At 36.5% G+C, this 19,011-nt stretch overlaps 1 protein-coding gene across 2 annotated transcripts in view; it reads right to left on the bottom strand.

The window, feature by feature from the left end:
- Positions 1-19,011, bottom strand: part of NCK1 (NCK adaptor protein 1) — a 94,765-nt gene that overhangs the window by 21,907 nt on the left and 53,847 nt on the right. Inside the window, exon 2 of one of the 2 annotated variants that reach the window (XM_012451154.3) lies at positions 3,563-3,806. In XM_012451154.3, the coding sequence (XP_012306577.1) occupies positions 3,563-3,788 (226 nt within the window). In that variant the 5' untranslated portion in view covers positions 3,789-3,806. Of the gene's footprint in view, positions 1-569; positions 953-3,562; positions 3,807-19,011 lie in introns of those variants that run through there. The other variant, XM_012451156.3, reaches the window with a different exon arrangement.

Genomic DNA, 19,011 nt, shown 5'->3' with positions numbered 1-19,011 from the left:
GTACAGCTGTTCTCATAACTCGTATCAAAATATCAACTCTCACATTCATCAAAACATCAATTTCTAGCAATACTATATTAACTAAAAACATTCTCTTTACTAGTGTTTTTATTAAAGATTATCTTTACACTGTTCCTCTAAAAAAAAGTTAAAAGTCATAAAAAAAAGAATAAAAAAAGAATGTTAATTCAAAAGTTGAGGATGAAGAAATCTGTTCATCTAATCCCTTTTTCTAATGTTTTTAATATGTTTACAATTTATTTAATTCACTTCAAATGTCTGTGCCAAGTTGAAAGTTACTGAATTAGAACTGCATCAAACCCAAACCATTTATATTCTTTCTCTACTTGTTAAACATTCATGTTAAAACATTTTAAAATTATTTTACTTACCAAGTCAAAACTACAATTTTTGGATGTATCACCAATCATTTGGTTTATATTACATAAATATAATGTACTAGCTTACATAAACCCACCAAATAGTTTACTTTTAAATTTACAAAAGCAGAAAATCTAATTCACAACTGTAAGAAAACAATGGATTTAACAGTAAACTGATTAACTTACTGAAAAAATCTTTAAAGACGTTTAACCAATCCATTTGGAATAAAAATTCCGTGTTCTCTTTTGTCAGTTTGTTAGACACAGCTCAGGATAATTCTCAGTGAGCTTCCTGGTCTGTTCTGCAACACTGAAACTTCCCACACCCAATCCATGTGACCTGGCCCACACCCAGGCAATAGAAAGTTTTTCTGAGGCTTCTCTCTTTCCAAAACTTTTTTTCCTCTAAATTATAACACAGCCTGTATAACAAGTAAATAATGATGGCCAAAAATATGACCTTATTATTTAGACTTATTTTGGAAGAAGGTTTAAAGCATATACACTTTTTAGTACTAAAATATATTCACACATTAATCCTTTGGTTTTCTTCTTTTCCTTCTCAACTTTCAAACAATGTCTCCACCGCACAACCATTGTGAAACAAATCCATTAATTACACTGGACATTTAACTTACCAAACGGGTGCAGAAATTACAAGAAAAGGAAAAGGATATTAATGCAAACGTTGGACTTATATCTCTTTACAGGCTAACTACAGATCACTAACTCAAAACAATGTTTCCAAGCACCTTAGAAGATTGGTAGCAATAACTGTAATATAGTAATAAAGTTAACAGAGATTTCCTAAGACTTAAATAGATAAAAACGTTGATAAAACTGTCTCAGTAACATCAGAATGTAGTATAGAAGGCATCCCTGGAGTATTAGGAAATAATAAAAATTATATCTAAATGGGCTTTTAGATTTATATATGTAATATCTAATACTGGGATATTTCCCCCCTTTACTCTATGATATTACTTTTTTCACTATATTTTGTTAATTACTGTCACATTCACTCTAGTCCCAAGATATCAGTGTCCTTTTAAAATGGAACAAAAAAGTCTACCTGAGTATATTCTAGTACCCTGTGCACTTATCACTATGAGGCATACTTTCTTGAGAGAAATTACCTTAATTTCCCACAATATCTCTAATCAACATGCTTTAAATAAATGTCCAGTATTTACAAAACCAGAAGTATTCCTGGTTTTAACCCTGGTCTTTTCTGCTACTGAAGGAAAATCTCTGATTTGTCTTCCACTGAAAAACTAAAAATAATGGTCTTAATGGCAAAACCTGAAAAGTACTAAAAAAGTTACCTCAGCAGTTAAATATGACCATGACTATATCTACTTAATTACCTTTAGAACACTGGCAATATTTTTTTATTTCAGAAACTGATAATCCATTACTTTATATCTTACTCCAAATTGTACTATATTTTAGTTTTTGTAGTTTTACAATGGTTAAAAACTTTAAATATTTGTCTTTTATTGATGATAATTAGAAGAACATTCTAGAATAACAATAATGTTGAATAAAAATGAAAACTAAGCTGGGCATGGTAGTGAGCATCTGTAGTCCCAGTTACTCAGGAGGCTGAGGTGGGAGGGTTGCTTGAGCCCAGGGGTTCAAGTTTGGCCTGGACAACAGAGCAAGACTCCATCTCTACAAACACCATAAAAAATAAATAAACAAAAACTAATGTAAAGTAGTGAGTCAATAGTATTTCGTATTTGTCAATCATGCTATATTGCTCCCAAACTGTCTTTGCAAGGAGAAATTGTACTTTCCTTCTACATACAAACAAACAACCATTACGCAAATAGCATGTTTGTCTGAACACCAAAAATGAAATTCTGTCCCTCCCAATTCCTTCCTGTCAGCTATGGAGAGTTTAATTTTTTTTTCTTTTTTAAAGAGAAGAGGCCATTCCTCACCCATGCATATTTCCTTCCTATTAGCTTAGCCAAGTCCAATGTAGCGCCAAGTGGGCTCTACTGTCTCAGGCCCTAATGGAGGGCTGGTAAAAAACAAAAACTTTACTCACGCCTGTAATCCCAGCACTTTGGGAGGCCGAGGTGGGTGGATCACGAGGTCAAGAGATCAAGACCATCCTGGTCAACATGGTGAAACCCCGTCTCTACTAAAAAATACAAAAAAATTAGCCGGGCATGGTGGTGTGTGTCTGTAATCCCAGCTACTCAGGAGGCTGAGGCAGGAGGAGAATTGTCTGAACCCAGGAGGCGGAGGTTGCGGTGAGCCAAGATCGCACCATTGCACTCCAGCCTGGGTAACAAGAGAGAAACTCCGTCTCAAAAAAAAAAAACAAAAACTTTATAGTTAGAGAAATAAAGAAAGGGAAAAAGAGAAACAAAATATAAAAGAACTCTGTAGGTGCTAATGTACAGTAATGATCCACAGTTCTCTTATCAAACAGAAAAATAAAATGGTGGGTTTTAAGTGAAGTTCAAAACATAAGGTCATTAGATGTTAAAATTCATTATGTGCCATGTAAATAAGTTGCCTTGGTGCCAAAGAGGCAGTTCTGTCTATAAGTCTAAACTCCAACAATCATTCATAGTTCAAAGAGCCCCTGCTAGAAGATCAGAGTTAGTTCTACTTATTAGCACCACTTTGGCTTGACTTTGAGTATGGGCCTAGATTTACAGAAACTGCATGTTAACACTTATAACCTTCATTTGCCTTGAATAATTGCTATGAGTCAAACTTACCTAGCCCTTGCTTTTTCAAGTCAATTATGCACACTGCTGCCAGAATTATGTACAAAGAACTAAGTTCCAGGATTCATTTAAAACAAAGCAGTTTGTTTTTTTTTTTTCAAATAAGAAATATCTTGGCCGGGCACGGTGGCTCATGCCTGTAATCCTAGCACTTTGGGAGGCCAAGGCAGGTGGATCACAAGGTCAGGAGTTCAAGACCAGCCTGGCCAAGATGGTGAAACACCATCTCTATTAAAAACTACAAAAAAATTAGCGGGATGCAGTGGCACATGCTTGTAATCCCAGCTATTCAGGAGGCTGAGGCAGAATTGCCTGAACCCAGGAGATAAAGGTTGCAGTAAGCTGAGATCATGCCACTGCACTCCAGGCTGGGTGACAGAGCAAGACTCTGTCTCAAAAAAAGAAAAAAAAGAAACAGAAATATCTTACCTAGGGTATCTTTTAGGTTTTTCACAATAGATGCTTTCCGAGCACTATTTTTCCTTTCCACATAGTTAGAAGGCACAAAACCTGTTTTATTCATGGAATTTCGAACTCGCCACCAGGACTTAGAATCATCCAGAAGCCATAATCTCTCATTCTTCTTGATGTCCAATTCTTGTTCTTGTTGAGCCACATAATCAAATTTGGCTACTACCACCACTTCTTCTGCCATCTTTCAGCAGCTTCAGCACTGTAAACACATGGAAAATATTTTTATGTAAGGTTGAAGTAGTATTAGTCCACATGCTTTTCAAAAGAGACACACCTAAAAATCTAAAGACATAAAGATTAAAAGTAAAAACTATAGAAAAAAAAATACATGAGGCAAATACTAATTTAAAGAGATTGGTGTGGCCAGGCGCAGTGGCTCATACCTGTAATCCGACACTTTGGGAGGTCAAGGCAGGCAGATCACTTGAGGTCAGGAGTGCGAGACCAGCCTAGCCAACATGGTATAATCCCATCTGTACTAAAACACAAAACATAGCTGGGCATGGTGGTGCACACCTATAGTCCCAGCTACTCAGAAGGCTGAGGAATCACTTGTACCCGGGAGGCAGAGGTTGCAGTGAGCCTAGATCGCACCACTGCACTCCAGCCTGGGCAACAGAGGGAGACTGTCTCTATCAACCAACCAATCAGTCAGTCAATAAAGACACCAGTGTTGCTATATTAATATCAAACAAACTTTTAAGAGCAAAAACCATTACTAGCAATAAAGGCGACTATCCAATGAAAAAGATTCTACTCAATATATATAATATCTAAACTTATATGTACCTAACTAGATAGTTCCAAAATATGTTGATAAAACTACAAGGAGAAATTGACAAACTCATTACCACAGAAGACAATTTTTAACATATTATCACAATAATAAAACAACCAAAGAAATAAAAACACTGGGCACAGTGGCTCACGCCTGTAATCCCAGCACTTTGGGAGGCCGAGGTGGATGGATCACCTGAGGACAGGAGTTTGAGTCCTGCCTGGCCAACATGGTGAAACCCGTCTCTACTAAAAATACAAAAATCAGCCACGTGTGGTGGCAGGTGACTATAATCCCAGCTACTCGGGAGGCTGAGGCAAGAGAATCTTGAACCTGGCAGGTGGAGACTGCAGTGAGCTAAGATTGTGCCACTGCACTCCAGCCTGGGTGAACACAGCCACACTTGGTCTCAAAAAAAATAAAAGAAAAACATTATTAAGGGTAGAGAAGAAATGATTTCACAACCAGTAAGTCTGATTTAATAGAGATACACAGTGTATTGCTTCCAAACAGAATACAAATGAAACACATAAAAAAAATTAATCAAATGCCAGGACATAAACAATGTCTCAACATTCAAGTAACTGGTATCCTATAACCATATTCTCTAACAACCATAACAAAAAGGTAACTTTTTAAATACCAAATGTGTTTGAAAACTTAAAACTGATGAGTCTAAGAAGAAATCATACAGAATTTTGAAAATACTCAGAAGTAAATGATACTTTTAAAAAACTATACATCTAACCATGGGGAATGCATCAAGAGGAGTATATATAGAAAGATTTTTAGTTTTAAATAGTAACATTAGCAAATAAAAAGAGCTAAAAATAAATTAATGAACTGAGTATCTTAAACAGTTACAAAAACTGAAGAAACATTATTAGAAAACCAAATTGAACTAGAAAACAAGCAAAAAAACATAAAGAGATATTCACTGAAGATTTACAGATGGAAATCAAACACATGAAAAGTTATTCATCATCATTAGCTATTAAGAAAATGGAAATTAAAACCATATTGAGATGTCACTACACACACTTGTCAGCATAGCTAAGAGTGGTAATATCAAAGGATGACAAGGGTAAATTGAAACTAGATCGCTCATGCACTGCTGATGAGAATGTCAAATCGTACAGTTACTCTGTAAAATCGTCTTGATAGTTTCTTGTAAAACTAAACATGCAACTATCATATAACTCAGCAACTGCACTCCTGGGTACTTATCCCAGATAAGTGAAGATTTATATTCATATTTTACATGAATGTTAGCAGCAATTTTATTTCTAACAGTCAAAAACCGGAAACTACTCAGACATCCTTCAGTAGGCAAATAATTAAACAAACTGGTATGCCCATACCAAAAAGGAACAACTGATATACAAAACAACCTGGATGACTCTCCTGGGAATTATGCTCAGTGAAGAAAAGCCAATCCCAAAGGTTAACTATATGACTCCATTTATATAACACTCTTGAAATGACAATACAAAGTTTAATTAAAATAAAAACTGAAAGAGAAAACACAAATAGTCAAAAAGTATTCAAAAAATCTTGAATATCTCTGTAATTAAAGAAATGAACTAAAACTGAAATATACTTTACCTATCAGGGTGACAAAAATATCACCAATATTATCTAGTGCTCCCCAGAATATACAAAAATAGCATTCTACTACATTACTGGTATAATAACTGAAAATTTATATAATGCCTTTTAAGTTTTTAAATTATGGGACATTTCAACATAAATAGAAGTAGAGAATAGTATAATGAATCCTATATCTATCACCCAACTTTATCAATATTATGCCTTGTGGTTCACCTATCCCCCTAATTTTTGATGGGGGAACTGAAATCCTATGATTTCATAAAAGTACTAACAGATTGAAAATCCATACTCCTCAAAAATTAACAAATCAAGGGCTCTTGACCTTTTTCCCTTTTTAACCCATTTATGCCAGAGGCTACAATTATTTGTGTGTGAAAAATCAGACCTTGGTGATGACCTTAAGCAGCAGGATATAAATAACTCCCACAAGCATAGCATTCCAATAATGCAACACCAGGCATAAATGGGGTAAGCCATGGGCTTCTCCTCCTGCCTTCTGGCAGTGTGGTGAAACATAGAAATTCTACTCAAAATAATGTTTTTGATGCATAAAAATATATAAGATTGTAAATAAGTCAATTATATTAAAATTCAATTATCAATATATTTTCAAAAGCTCCTTTTGAAAAGGTGTTTATTAAGTTTAAGAACTCCTGCAACACTTATTTCATCTAATGCTAATATTCAATTTTTGCTGAGTGTATTTAAAAAAAAAAATTCTTACAGGTGGTTTGAACTGGGATCCAAACTAAGTCGATATATTGCACTTAAGCTAATATGCTTTAAGTCTCTGACACCATTCTCTTTCCCCACTCTATGTCATTTATTTATTTGTTTAAGAAGTTGGCTTCATTTGTCCTGTAGCATTTCCCACATCGTGAATTTGGCTAATGTGTATTTTCGTGGTGTTCCACTATCACCACTATCTCCTATAAACTGGTAATTATTTCTAGAGGCTTTACTTTTTCTAGGTTGTTTTGTCATTGTTGCAAGAATACTTCATAAATATTCTTATGTACTTCTTATTGCCATTTATTAGGAGGCACATTATGTCTGCCTGAACCATTTTCTGTGATGTTAAGACTGAATGGTAGATCTGTAGCATTATAAAGTTTTATCCATTATAAAGTTCCATTATAAAGTATATGATTTATCCATTAAAAAGCTCCCCCCATCAAATCTCTACCCAATGGTTTTATCTGCCACTGATGATCACTGCCTAGATAAACTATTTCCAAAATGATGATTTGCTAGCGCAGCTTTTAAAAACTATGATCATTCTTGAAGGAAAATTTTGCCTAATTATTCCATTACTCTAAGACATAAAACCTTATAGAAACGGTAGAATATATACTTCTGTGTGGTTATGACACCAATTGGATGAAGATTTAGGTTCACTTGTTTCCATTTTTTGAAGATCACTTTATTTTCTCTTTTTAAAATGTAATTGTTTCATAATTATGTAAAACATTTGGATGGTTCTAAAAGCTAAACTATCAGGCAAGGTACATTTAGAGAGGTCTTCTTCCATATATTCTCTTTTCTCTCCCCTCCCCCACCCACCCCATTGGATAGCCATTTATTTGTTTTGGTTTATGTTTCTATTTTTTTTTTAATATTTTAAGGAAAGTATTCAAGAAAAATATAAAAGAAAATTGAAAAGTCTAATTTTCATCTACCCCCACAACAAAACATACTCACACACATGCATGCGTGCACACATACACACGCAGGGATATACTATATTGTGTTAATCTTTTTCAGTTTAATAATATATCCTTAAGATCATTCCACAGCAGCATATGAGATTTCCTTTACTAATATATCTACTACATCTAACAATTGCATAGTTCTTCATCTTTATAGAAGTAGCACTTCCTTCAACTGGACCTGATGGGTCAATGGGTTGTTTCTAATTTTCTGGGATAAATAGTGCTGCAATGAACAGCCTCATATACATGTCATTTTGATTTTCTGTTAGTGTACCTTTGGGTTAGAATCATAGAAGAATGCTGAGTTACAACTAAGGTTTGTATAATTTTGTGAGATATTGCTAAATGCTGTATTCATAACTATTTCCTAAAATTCCTAATATATCAGTGATTATTTCCTCATAGCCTTGCCAACAAAGAGTGCTGTCAATCTTTTGCATTTTTGCCAATCTAACAGGGGAGAAATAGTATTTCAGAGTTTTTATTTGTATTTCTCTTATTACAGTGATATGTTTTACCATACTTAAGGGACATTTACATTAGTTTTTCTGTGTAAACTACTTGTTCATATCTTTTGCCCATATCCTAAAGGATGACTCCAGCTCCATTAAGTTCTTACCTGAAAAGGTTCCACACTGCCAGAATTTACTATTTGTTCCAGCCAAAACCTGGTGATAGGCAGTTGGTCCCCTGAACTCCCACTTAGAGCAGTTAACTTAGAAAGCTTGAAATTATAAATCCTTTCTTTGCCCCTTTGCAATATAAATCTCCTACCTTGAGAACTATCTCTTTGAAATACAAACAATCAAGAAGGTAACTTTCACTTTTGTTCCTAGTCCCTGGTGACAGCGTAAGGGCCAAACACTGCTAGGCCTAATTTGCATCACTGCCTCCTGTCATAAATATAAGTTTGTTTCTCTTCCAGATAAATGCCAATTAACAAACCCAGATGGCCTACTCACATGGACCACCTTCCCACCCTTAAAAATCACTCAGTGTCTTTCCCTTACCACACTCAACCTTCAAAAAGTCTCTTCCCCTTTTGTTCTGGCAAAGTGAGTTGAGTTCATACTGACTCTCTTTCCTACTGCAATAGTTAACTGAATAAAATCTATCCTTAACATTTTAACTAGTGTCCAGTTTATCTTCAACATCTATAATTCTAGTTATGGACCAACATAAATACTGGGCTTCCCCAAATTGGACATGCATGAAATATCCAAAGAAGCATTACAAAGGAACTAAGAAATGAAGTACAATATAAACACCTCTCAAGCCCCACACATCCCTTCATAAAGCAAACAGATGCAAACACCACAGCAAAGGTTTAGAAAATGACACTGATATTGGAACTACTGCCTATAGTTCCTCTGCTTCCTAGCTCCTATGTCTTAATTTTTCTTGCTTTACCCTTCATTTAGCTAGAGCATGTCCTCTAGTTGTTTCCTGAGTTAAGAATATATTGGAATTAAATTTTTTTAGAATACTTATCTACAAGTGATTTTGTTCTCTAATACATGACTGGTAGTTTGGCTATATACAGGGGAGTTATTGTTTAATGGGTACAGAGTTTAAGTTTTGCAAGATGAAGATTATTCTGGAAATAGATGGTTGTACAACAATGTGAATGTACTTAATGCCAGTATTTCTAGCCAGATGAACCAGGAAAAAGAATCATAATGAATTAGGGTCTATCCTAATGATCTCATTTTACCTCAGTTACCTCTTTAAAGACACTATACTGAAATATAGTCACATTATGAAATACTGGAAGTTAGGATTTCTATGTGTGAATTTTTGAAGGGAAAAAATTCAGTTCATAACATTTGTTTTTACCAAGATTTTTAATTTAAAAATATGATTACAATCAACTATAAGGCCATTTATGTTTAACTGCCATACAGTGCAATAAGAATGAGATCAATTAATGTATTTACATGTTTGTTGTGTTAATTATGACATTAAATTCTTCATTATGTTACATGTTTTCATAATTGGTGGTTTATATCTAATTGCTCATAATTTAGCAAGATTATTTATTGCTCTTTTGTAGTCACATAATGGCTTCTTTCTTTAGATAAAATGTAATATTCTTTAGATTATAGGGTAATGTTGCTGATCTTGGATCAGTTTATTGTAGTTCAGAGGTATAATATTTTGTAATGCCTGACAAAATGATCATATAGAGACTAATGTCTTATATATCTAAGACATTAATAAGTTTGTTGAAGAAATAAAATTATAGTTGAGGTTTTTTTAAGAGCAAACTTTTTGCTTGATGTATCTTTCTTTATTCTCATTCCTTGGCTCTGTCTCCTGGTCTCTACTAACTACTCAATAAACATTTCAATAAACATTTGTTGAGTGAATAAGTAAATGAATTATGCTATGCACAGCACATTTGCCTTTGTCATTATTTTGTGCCATGTCCTATTAGGGATGATTTCAAAGTGGTATTTCCAAAAGTGGACAAAATTAGATGGAATTTTATTTGACTTATACTGTTTTAGAAAAAAAAAAAACAAACTTAATTTGTAAGTAGCCTTTATTTCTGACTAGCCTGTAATTTTTTTTTTCCCCAGTGGAGGGATCTGTTTCATTAGTTGTTTCATTAGTGAGAGTATTTACCAATTAAAATTACTTAATGAGATACTAGGGTTTAAAAAAACTGAAAAGAATAAAACTATGAATTGCCTTGTCTTTTTGCATTACTTACAGCATATCCCACTTAGTTATTTGGGAACTTTTTCCCCCTTCACTGTTTACTGAAAGATCGGTACCCCAACCAAACTTCCGGACTTAGTCACTTAGGTATTGTTACTTAGCTGATTCTTATCTGCAGCAGGAAATTGTCAAGTTATGTGTTAAAGTACAGCAGAATCTAAAACTGCACAAAAGATTTCCCTTTAGAATTTATTGCTAGCTGGTTTCTTACATTTTCCTTAGAGCATAACTACTGACTTGCCAAAAAGGGTCATTTTTATCATGACCTATATACCCAGCAAACAGTAGCCTTCCTCAGAGTTTACAAATCATACACAATATGACTGATTAAATGATCTGACAAGCTTGGTGCCATTAATGTATAGCTATACCTATAAAATTCATAAAAGTAGGTTGGGAAAGAATGTGTTTTCAAGTGTTTCGTCTAGCATTATTCATGTATTTATATCAGCAGTTCTCTAAGAAAAGGTTACCAAAGAGAATCTTTTAAGGGGTCTATGGAGCCAAAATTATTTTCATAATACTAGGATGTTAATTTCCTTTTTCACTGGAGATTCCAGAGGCTACATGAAATTCAATTACAATGTCAGTATTTGTAAGATCTGAAAAACTGTCAATATATATTGAGGAATGATACATCATAGATGGATAAAAATAGATCTGTATGTTTTTTGCTCTATTTATTTTACATACAGTAAGATTTACACTGTTTGGTGTGAATAAAATTTGACAAATATTTAAGAGTTATGTAATCACTGCCACAATCTAAATAAGAACAGTCCTATCACTCCTTCTCAAGGAAAAAAAAAGATCGCTTCATGCTTTGTACTCAAACCCATCCCCAACCATCAGTATGTGACAACTACGGATCTGTTTTCTGTCCCTATGTAGTTTTATCTTTTCAAGAATGTAATATGTAGCCATTGAGTCTGGCTTTTTCAGTTAACATAATGCATTTGTTTCACTTGTATTGTTGTATAAATTTGTAGTTCATTCCTTTTTAAGTGCCGAGTAAGTCTACTGTATGTATCAACCATCATTTATTTAATAAGAACTTTATGAATTTCAAGAAAAATTAAGTTAAACAAGAAATTTAATCATAGGAGGTGAGCCAGTTATAAACAATATTCACATGGTTACATGGTCATTAATGAAAACACTGCACATATATCATTTTATCAATACAATGAGGCCAAGAGAGGTTACATGAATGAATATAGTTGGCCCTCAGTATTTAAGGTAGAAACGTTCAATCTTTTGGTTTTCCTGGGCCACACTGGAAGAATTTTCTTGGGCCACACATAAAATACACTAAACTAACAAAAGCTGATGAGCTTACAATAATCACCAAAAAAACTCATCATGTTTTAAGAACATTTATGAATTTGTGTTGGGCTGCATTCAAAGCCATCCTGGGCTGTATGCAGCCCAGGCTGGACAAGCTTAATCTAAGGGGGATCAGTTCCAGTTTCCTCCTCCCCAATACCAAAATCCAGAGATGCTTAAGTCTCTTATATGAAAATGGCCTAGTACTTGCACATAACCTAAGTACAACCTTCTGTATTTGTTAAGCCATCTCTATATTATTTATAATACCTAATATAAAATGTGAAGCTGTTTCACTATATTAGGTTTTTGTTTGTATATTTTAATTACTGTATTTTTATTGTTTTTTTTTCCAGAATATTTTTGACCTGTGGTTGGTTGAATCTGTGGATGCAGAACCCATAGATATGGAGGGCAGACTATAACTTCATTTATCTTAATAGAAATGAACTAAGAAATAATATGTACATATTATTTAGATATGTATCTATAAAGAATATTAGAAGAGGCTGGGCGAGGTGGCTCACACCTGTAATCCCAGAACTTTGGGAGGCCAAGGAGGGCAGACCACAAAGTCAAGAGATTGAGACCATCCTGGCCAACATGGTGAAACCCCGTCTCTACTAAAAAAATCAAGGCTGGAGGCATCACACTGCCAGACTTCAAAGTATACTACAAGGCTACATGTAGTACAGCATGTAGCAAAACAGCATGGTACTGGTACCAAAACAGAGACATAGACCAATGGAACAGAACAGAGACCCCAGAAGAAACACCACACATCTACAACCATCGGATCTTTGACAAACCCAGCAAAAACAAGCAATGGGAAAAGGACTTCATGTTTAATAAATGGTGTTGGGCACGAATGTTCATTGCAGCACAGTTTACAATAGCAAAGTCCTGGAACCAACCCAAATGCCCATCGATGATAGACTGGACAGGAAAAATGTGGCACATATACACCATGGAATATTATGCAGCCATAAAAAACGAGGAGTTCGCGTCCTTTGTAGCGACATGGATGAACCAGGAAACCATCATTCTCAGCAAACTGACACAAGAACACAAAATCAAACACCACATGTTCTCACTCATAGGCGGGTGTTGAACAAGGAGAACACATGGACATAGAGAGGGGAGCACTATACACGGGGGTCTGTTGGAGGGGAGTGGGGGGATGGGGTGGGTGGGGAGTTGGGGAGGGATAGCATGGGGAGAAATGCCAGATATAGGTGAAGGGGAGGGAGGCAGCAAATCACACTGCCACGTATGCACCTATGCAACAACCTTGCAGGTTTTTCACATGTACCCCAAAACCTAAAATGCAATTAAAAAAAATAAAAATAAAAAATAAATGGTGTTGGGAAAACTGGCTAGCAACGTGTAGAAAGCAGAAACTGGACCCCTACCTGTCACCTTACACTAAAATTAACTCCAGATCAATCAAAGATTTAAACATAAAACCTAACACCATAAAAACACTAGAAGAAAATGTAGGCAAAACTATCCAGGACATAGGCATAGGCAAGGACTTCATGACTAAAACACCAAAATAAAAGCCAGGATAGACAAATGGGATCTAATTAAACTCCAGAGCTTCTGTACAGCAAAAGAAACCATCATTAGAGTGAATCGGCAACCAACAGAATGGGAAAAATTTTTGCAATCTACCCATCTGACAAAGGGCTAATATCCAGAATCTACAAAGAACTAAAACAGATATACAAGAAAAAAACAAACAACCCCATTCAAAAGTGGGCAAAGGATATGAACAGACACTTTTCAAAGGAGGGCATATACGAGGCCAACAAACATATGAAAAAATGCTCATCATCACTGATCATTAGAGAAATGCAAATCAAAACCACACTGAGATACCATCTCACACCAGTTAGAATGTTGATCATTAAAAAATCTGGAGACAACAGATGCTGGAGAGGATGTGGAGAAACACGAACACTCTTACACAGTTGGTGGGAGTGTAAATTAGTTCAACCATTGTGGAAGACAGTGTGGCGATTTCTGAAGGATCTAGAAATAGAAATTCCATTTGACTCAGCAATCCCATTATTGGTTATATACCCAAAGAACTATAAATCGTTCTACTATAAAGACACATGAACACGTATATTCACTGCAGCCCTGTGTACAATAGCAAAGACCTGGAACCAACCCAAATGCCTATCAATGATAGACTGGACAAAGAAAATGTGGTACGTATACACCATAGACTACTACGCAGCCATAAAAAACGATGAGTTCGTGTCCTTTGTAGGGACTTGGATGAATCTGGAAACCATCATTCTCAGCAAACTGACCCAAGAACAGAAAGCCAAGCACCATATGTTCTCACTCATAGGTGGGTGTTGAACAACGAGAACACATGGACTCAGGGAGAGGAGCATCACATACAGGGGACAGTTGGGGGTGGTAGGGGACAGACGACGGGAGGTGGAGAGGAAGGGGAGGGTGAGGAGGGATAACATGGGGAGAAATGCCAGATATAATATGTACCTAAAGTAAAATAAATTAAAAAAAAAAAGAAATGTGTAAAGTGAAAGCATCCAGAAAAAAAAAAAACTATATATATACAAAAATTAGCTGGGCATGGTGGCATGTGCCTGTAGTCCCAGCTACTGGGGAGGCTGAGGCAGAAGAATTGCTTGAACCTGGGAGGCGGAGGTTGCAGTGAGACGAGATTGCTCCACTGTACTCCAGCCTGGCGCCTGGCGACAAAGCAGGACTCTGTCTCAAAAAAAAAAAAAAAAAAAAAAAAAGATTAGAAGAAACAGCTTTAAAAATTGAAAGTGATTATCCCTTGAGGCAAAGAGGAGGATAAACAAGTGGGAGAATAAAGAAATGCTATTTTTGTTATAGGTCTGTGGCATTATTTGGGACTTTATGTTCATATACTACACTTTGATAATTTAAAAAAACAATAATGTAGAAAATCTCAAAGACTCCTTAAAAATCAAAATTAAGTCAATGAAAACTAAGTTACTCTTAAACTACACCAGCATCCATTCTCTCTTCTTTTTGTAACAATATCTCAACTTCCTTCTGATTATTCTCCCTAACCCCACCCCCCAATTCTATTTCTACATTATTCAGGTAGAGTTCCATCAACTCAGGAGTAGAATATGCAGCTCACACATTATCAATCAGAATGTTAAATTCCCTTAGTTCTTGTGACTAATTCAAGAATGAACTTAAAACCCAAGTTGTTCACTCAGAAAGACTCCTGGGATCTCTGTAGGAGCTACTGGAAAGACACTCCCTTTTCCCAACAGCCTTAACTTGAGAGAATGCAAACTTTAGAGTTTCTGTCACCATGTAGAAACTGACAATGAAGCTGAGAGGTAAACAGAGATTAAATTCCATTTTTTGGAATTTAATTTAATTTACATTCTCAATCTAGATGCTATACGTGGATTTTTCATTATGTAAACCAAAAATTGCCTGCCTGCTAAAACAAAACAATAAGGAAAACATACAAGATAATAGGCACCTGGACTAAAGATTATCAAATTTAAAAGAGAAAGAAAAAAAAACTCTATATGAAAGATTCCAGATGAAGAAATATGAACAAAAGGATAAAAAAACCTGAGGGAGAATTAAGGAAATCCTAATAAGCAATAACAGACATTCCCAATTTTACAACACATGTCTTCATTTTGGATTGGACTTAATGAAAGCCAAGAATGAACGCTATATGGAGCTTATAAACAACCAAACTACTGATTTTACCATATTTACCAGTTATTTTTGAGGTCCTACTACTATGTGCCACGCACACTATAAGCTATCTAGCTTACAAAGCTAAATTGGGTACAATGTCTATCCTGGAAAAGCTTTTAGGCTTGTGGGAAAAGTTCTTCTGTATTCCTTGTTAATATTATTTTATCTGTAATGCTGACTGACTTTAAACTTATTCTGATTAAATCAGCATCACAAACTATCCCAACTGTACATGTAAATTAGGTCCAATGTACAACTAGCTACCTGTTTATACATTTAGCCAAACTCTGGCTGTATCAATAAAACCACCCATTTTTTCACTTTATAAACTCTTGGCTCCCAGAATCCTCCACATGAACAATTTATTTTTAAATGTAACATAAAAACAAACAAGCTGCCTTGAACTCTAAAGGTGTAAAGAACAAAAAGAATAATGATCCTGAGGGCAGGCCAGGTGTCAGGTATAAAACAGAACAGATCCAGAGAAGCAGCATAAGAAATTTATACCCACTGGTTGTAAGACAGGGGCTATGGATTCTGGTTTTATTCTCCTCACAAAGGATGATGCCAAGAAGGGAATCACTAATATTTGGGGAGAGCTTACTCATATATGTGCCCTCCATTGTGAAGGTTCTGAGAATTATCTTCCTGAGACACGGAAGCAGAGATTTTATTCAACCTAAACCACCTCTAACTCCTAAGTGCTAGGGGAAAGAACTGTTATAAATAAAGAAACATGTCCTTTACCTAAGGAAAGAGAACTGACCTAGGTAACTCGACCCTCAAAAATAAAATGGGAGTCAGAAACTAGAGACCAGAGGCATGACAGGAAAAGTGTAAGATATAAGCTATCCCTTATTTCCCTGTTAACAATTATCTCTAAATTGCTTCCATTCTATGTAAATTTGTTTACATAGGCTGTAAAGCAGAGGAAAATTGTCTAGATTTTCTAATTTTTCAACCAAGTTAAAGAAAATCCCCCAAAGAATTGTGAAGGTTAAAACAACTTTAAAGACACAAAGCAAAATATAGTCTCTGAGATGTGATTCAAGAAAAAATGAAAATAGGAACCAAGCCAGGCCTGAGGCCTGAGAAAGATCTATGAGGCTTAACACAGATAGGGATGTCCAATCTTTTACGTTCCCTGGATCACACTGGAAGAATTATTGTCTTGGGCCATACATAAAATACCTTAATGATAGCTGATGAACAACAACAACAAAAAAGCTCATAATGTTTTAAGATAGTTTACGAATTTGTGTTGAGCCACATTCAAAGCCATCCTGGGCCACATGCAGCCCACAGATTCGACGAGTTTGACATCGAACATGCCACATTGTTCTCCCAGAACCTGAAGCAATGCTCTACAAGTGTCTGCAAACTGCTGATTATTGCACACACAAGGGACTAAGTCTTAAGGGAAAATTCTTCTTCAATAACACCCCATCTACCTCTTTCAGACTATCCCTAAACGTCTCAGTATTATTTGACATTTTATGCTATGTTTACATATTATATACGAATACATTTGACAAGCTGCAAATGTACAGGGTCTGCACATGAGAGTGTCTCCTCCATTTTTCACCTTAGGCAACTTGCTTATCTTACCCTAGTTCTCAGCCCTGTTTGGCTGCCCTTATAAGCAAAATATGTTTATAACATATTCAATTTCCTTTCTAGCTATATACACGGGTTCTAACCACTGCTCTGCCATTAGTTATGACTCAGGGCCTGACATACCAACCTCCCAGAAACTCCATTTCCTTATCTACAAAATAAGGGAATTGAACTGGATAATATTAAAAAGCCTCTTTTATTGAGTGTCAAAATCACAATTTCAATTTTTTGAACAAACTCAGTTTTGTTTTCTAAGTTTTTCATTACATTAATCCTTCATTATTCTGATCCTTACCCTTCTAATCTACCATATTTCAGTGTCACTCCAAGTTATACATATTTCCAAAAGAATACACACAAACACACACAAAGGACACTGACTATAATTTCCCCATGCTTTATATTATTAGTAAGGTTTAGATTGTGTCATCTCATCTAGTAAACATATTATTCTGACATACATAAAACCTGTGGTAACCTGAAATATCAGACATATTTAATTTATGATTAATCATAGCATTTGACTATTTTTCATATTAATTGCTGCATTTAATTCCAATTCCTACTCATGCCCTCCATGTGCTTATGTCATTTTTATCAGAAAATGGTTTTAGGACTTTGCCACTTAGCCCTTGATATGGTTTGGATTTGTGTCCCCACCCAAATCTCATATCAAATTGTAATCTCCAGGTGACTGGAGGTGACTAGGACGTGGCTGGATCATGGGGCAGATTTCCCCTCTTGTTGCTCTGTGACAGTGAGTTCTCATGAGACCTCTTTGTTTAAAAGCGTTTGGCTAGGCCGGGCTCAATAGCTCACGCCTGTAATCCCAGCAGTTTGGAGGCCGAGGTGGCAGATCACCTGAGGTCTGAAGTTTGAGACCAGCCTGGCCAACACAGTGAAACCCCATCTCTACTAAAAGCACAGAAGTAAGCTGGGCGTGGTGGTGCATGCCTGTAATCCCAGTTACTCGAGAGGCTGAGGCAGGAGAACTGCTTGAACCTGGGAGCCGAGATCACACCAATGCACTCCAGCCTGGATGACAGAGTGAGACTCCACCTCAAAAAAACAAAAAAGCTAGTGAAGGTGTCCACATCACCCCCAGACCCTGGAGCGCCTCCTCTCCACCCCCACGACTTCCCAGGTCACTCACTCTGCCTGCCCACCCAGATCTGAGAGAGACCGAAAACACACCCCCAACTCAGGCAGCCAGGCCGAAACTGTCAAGAGGAGAAAAGTGTTTGAAGTCCACCTGAAGCCTTGCTCTCAGTTCATCACCCAGCCCTTCCCAGCACGCATGGAGACTCCAGAATATCTAGGCATCCACTCCAGCCAGTGCACAGGTGTGGCTACAAGTCCTCTCCTTGTAAGCTGACACCACAGACAGACTCTTACCAGAACATTTTGGCATAAAGAAATTGGGTAGTCCAGGGGATTCCACCAAGATGGCCAAATAGGAACAGCTCCAGAGCGCAGCTCCCAGCGAGAGAGATGCAGGAGGCAAGCGATCCCCGCATTTCCAACCGAGGTACCAGGTTCATTTCAATGGGACTGCTTGGACAGTGAGTGTAGCTCAAGGAGGGCAAACCGCTGCAGGGCAGGGCGCTGCCTCACCCGGGAAGTACAACTGACCGGAGGATCAGGGATGCCCCCCGCACAGCACTCCGGTTCAGATACTGTGCTTCTCCCATGCCTTCTGCAACTCACACAGCAGGAGATCCCCACTGGGCTGAAAAGCGCTGCGAGTTACCAACACAGATCTGAATGGCAGCTCCAGCAGACGCTGCTGTGGGTGTCGGCACAGGTCTGGGCAAACGTTTTGACTAGCACCAAGAGCGCCTGCGGGACAGAGCTACCTGCTCCCCAGAAAGAGGGATAACTGAAAGCGGGGAGAC

The sequence above is a fragment of the Aotus nancymaae genome, unplaced genomic scaffold (genome assembly GCF_030222135.1).
Source record: "Aotus nancymaae isolate 86718 unplaced genomic scaffold, 86718_ANA_hifiasm-v0.15.2.pri h1tg000019l, whole genome shotgun sequence".
Taxonomy (NCBI): Eukaryota; Metazoa; Chordata; class Mammalia; order Primates; family Aotidae; genus Aotus; species Aotus nancymaae.
Note: the sequence above shows the minus strand (reverse complement) of the source record. Positions and strands in the feature narration are given on the sequence as shown.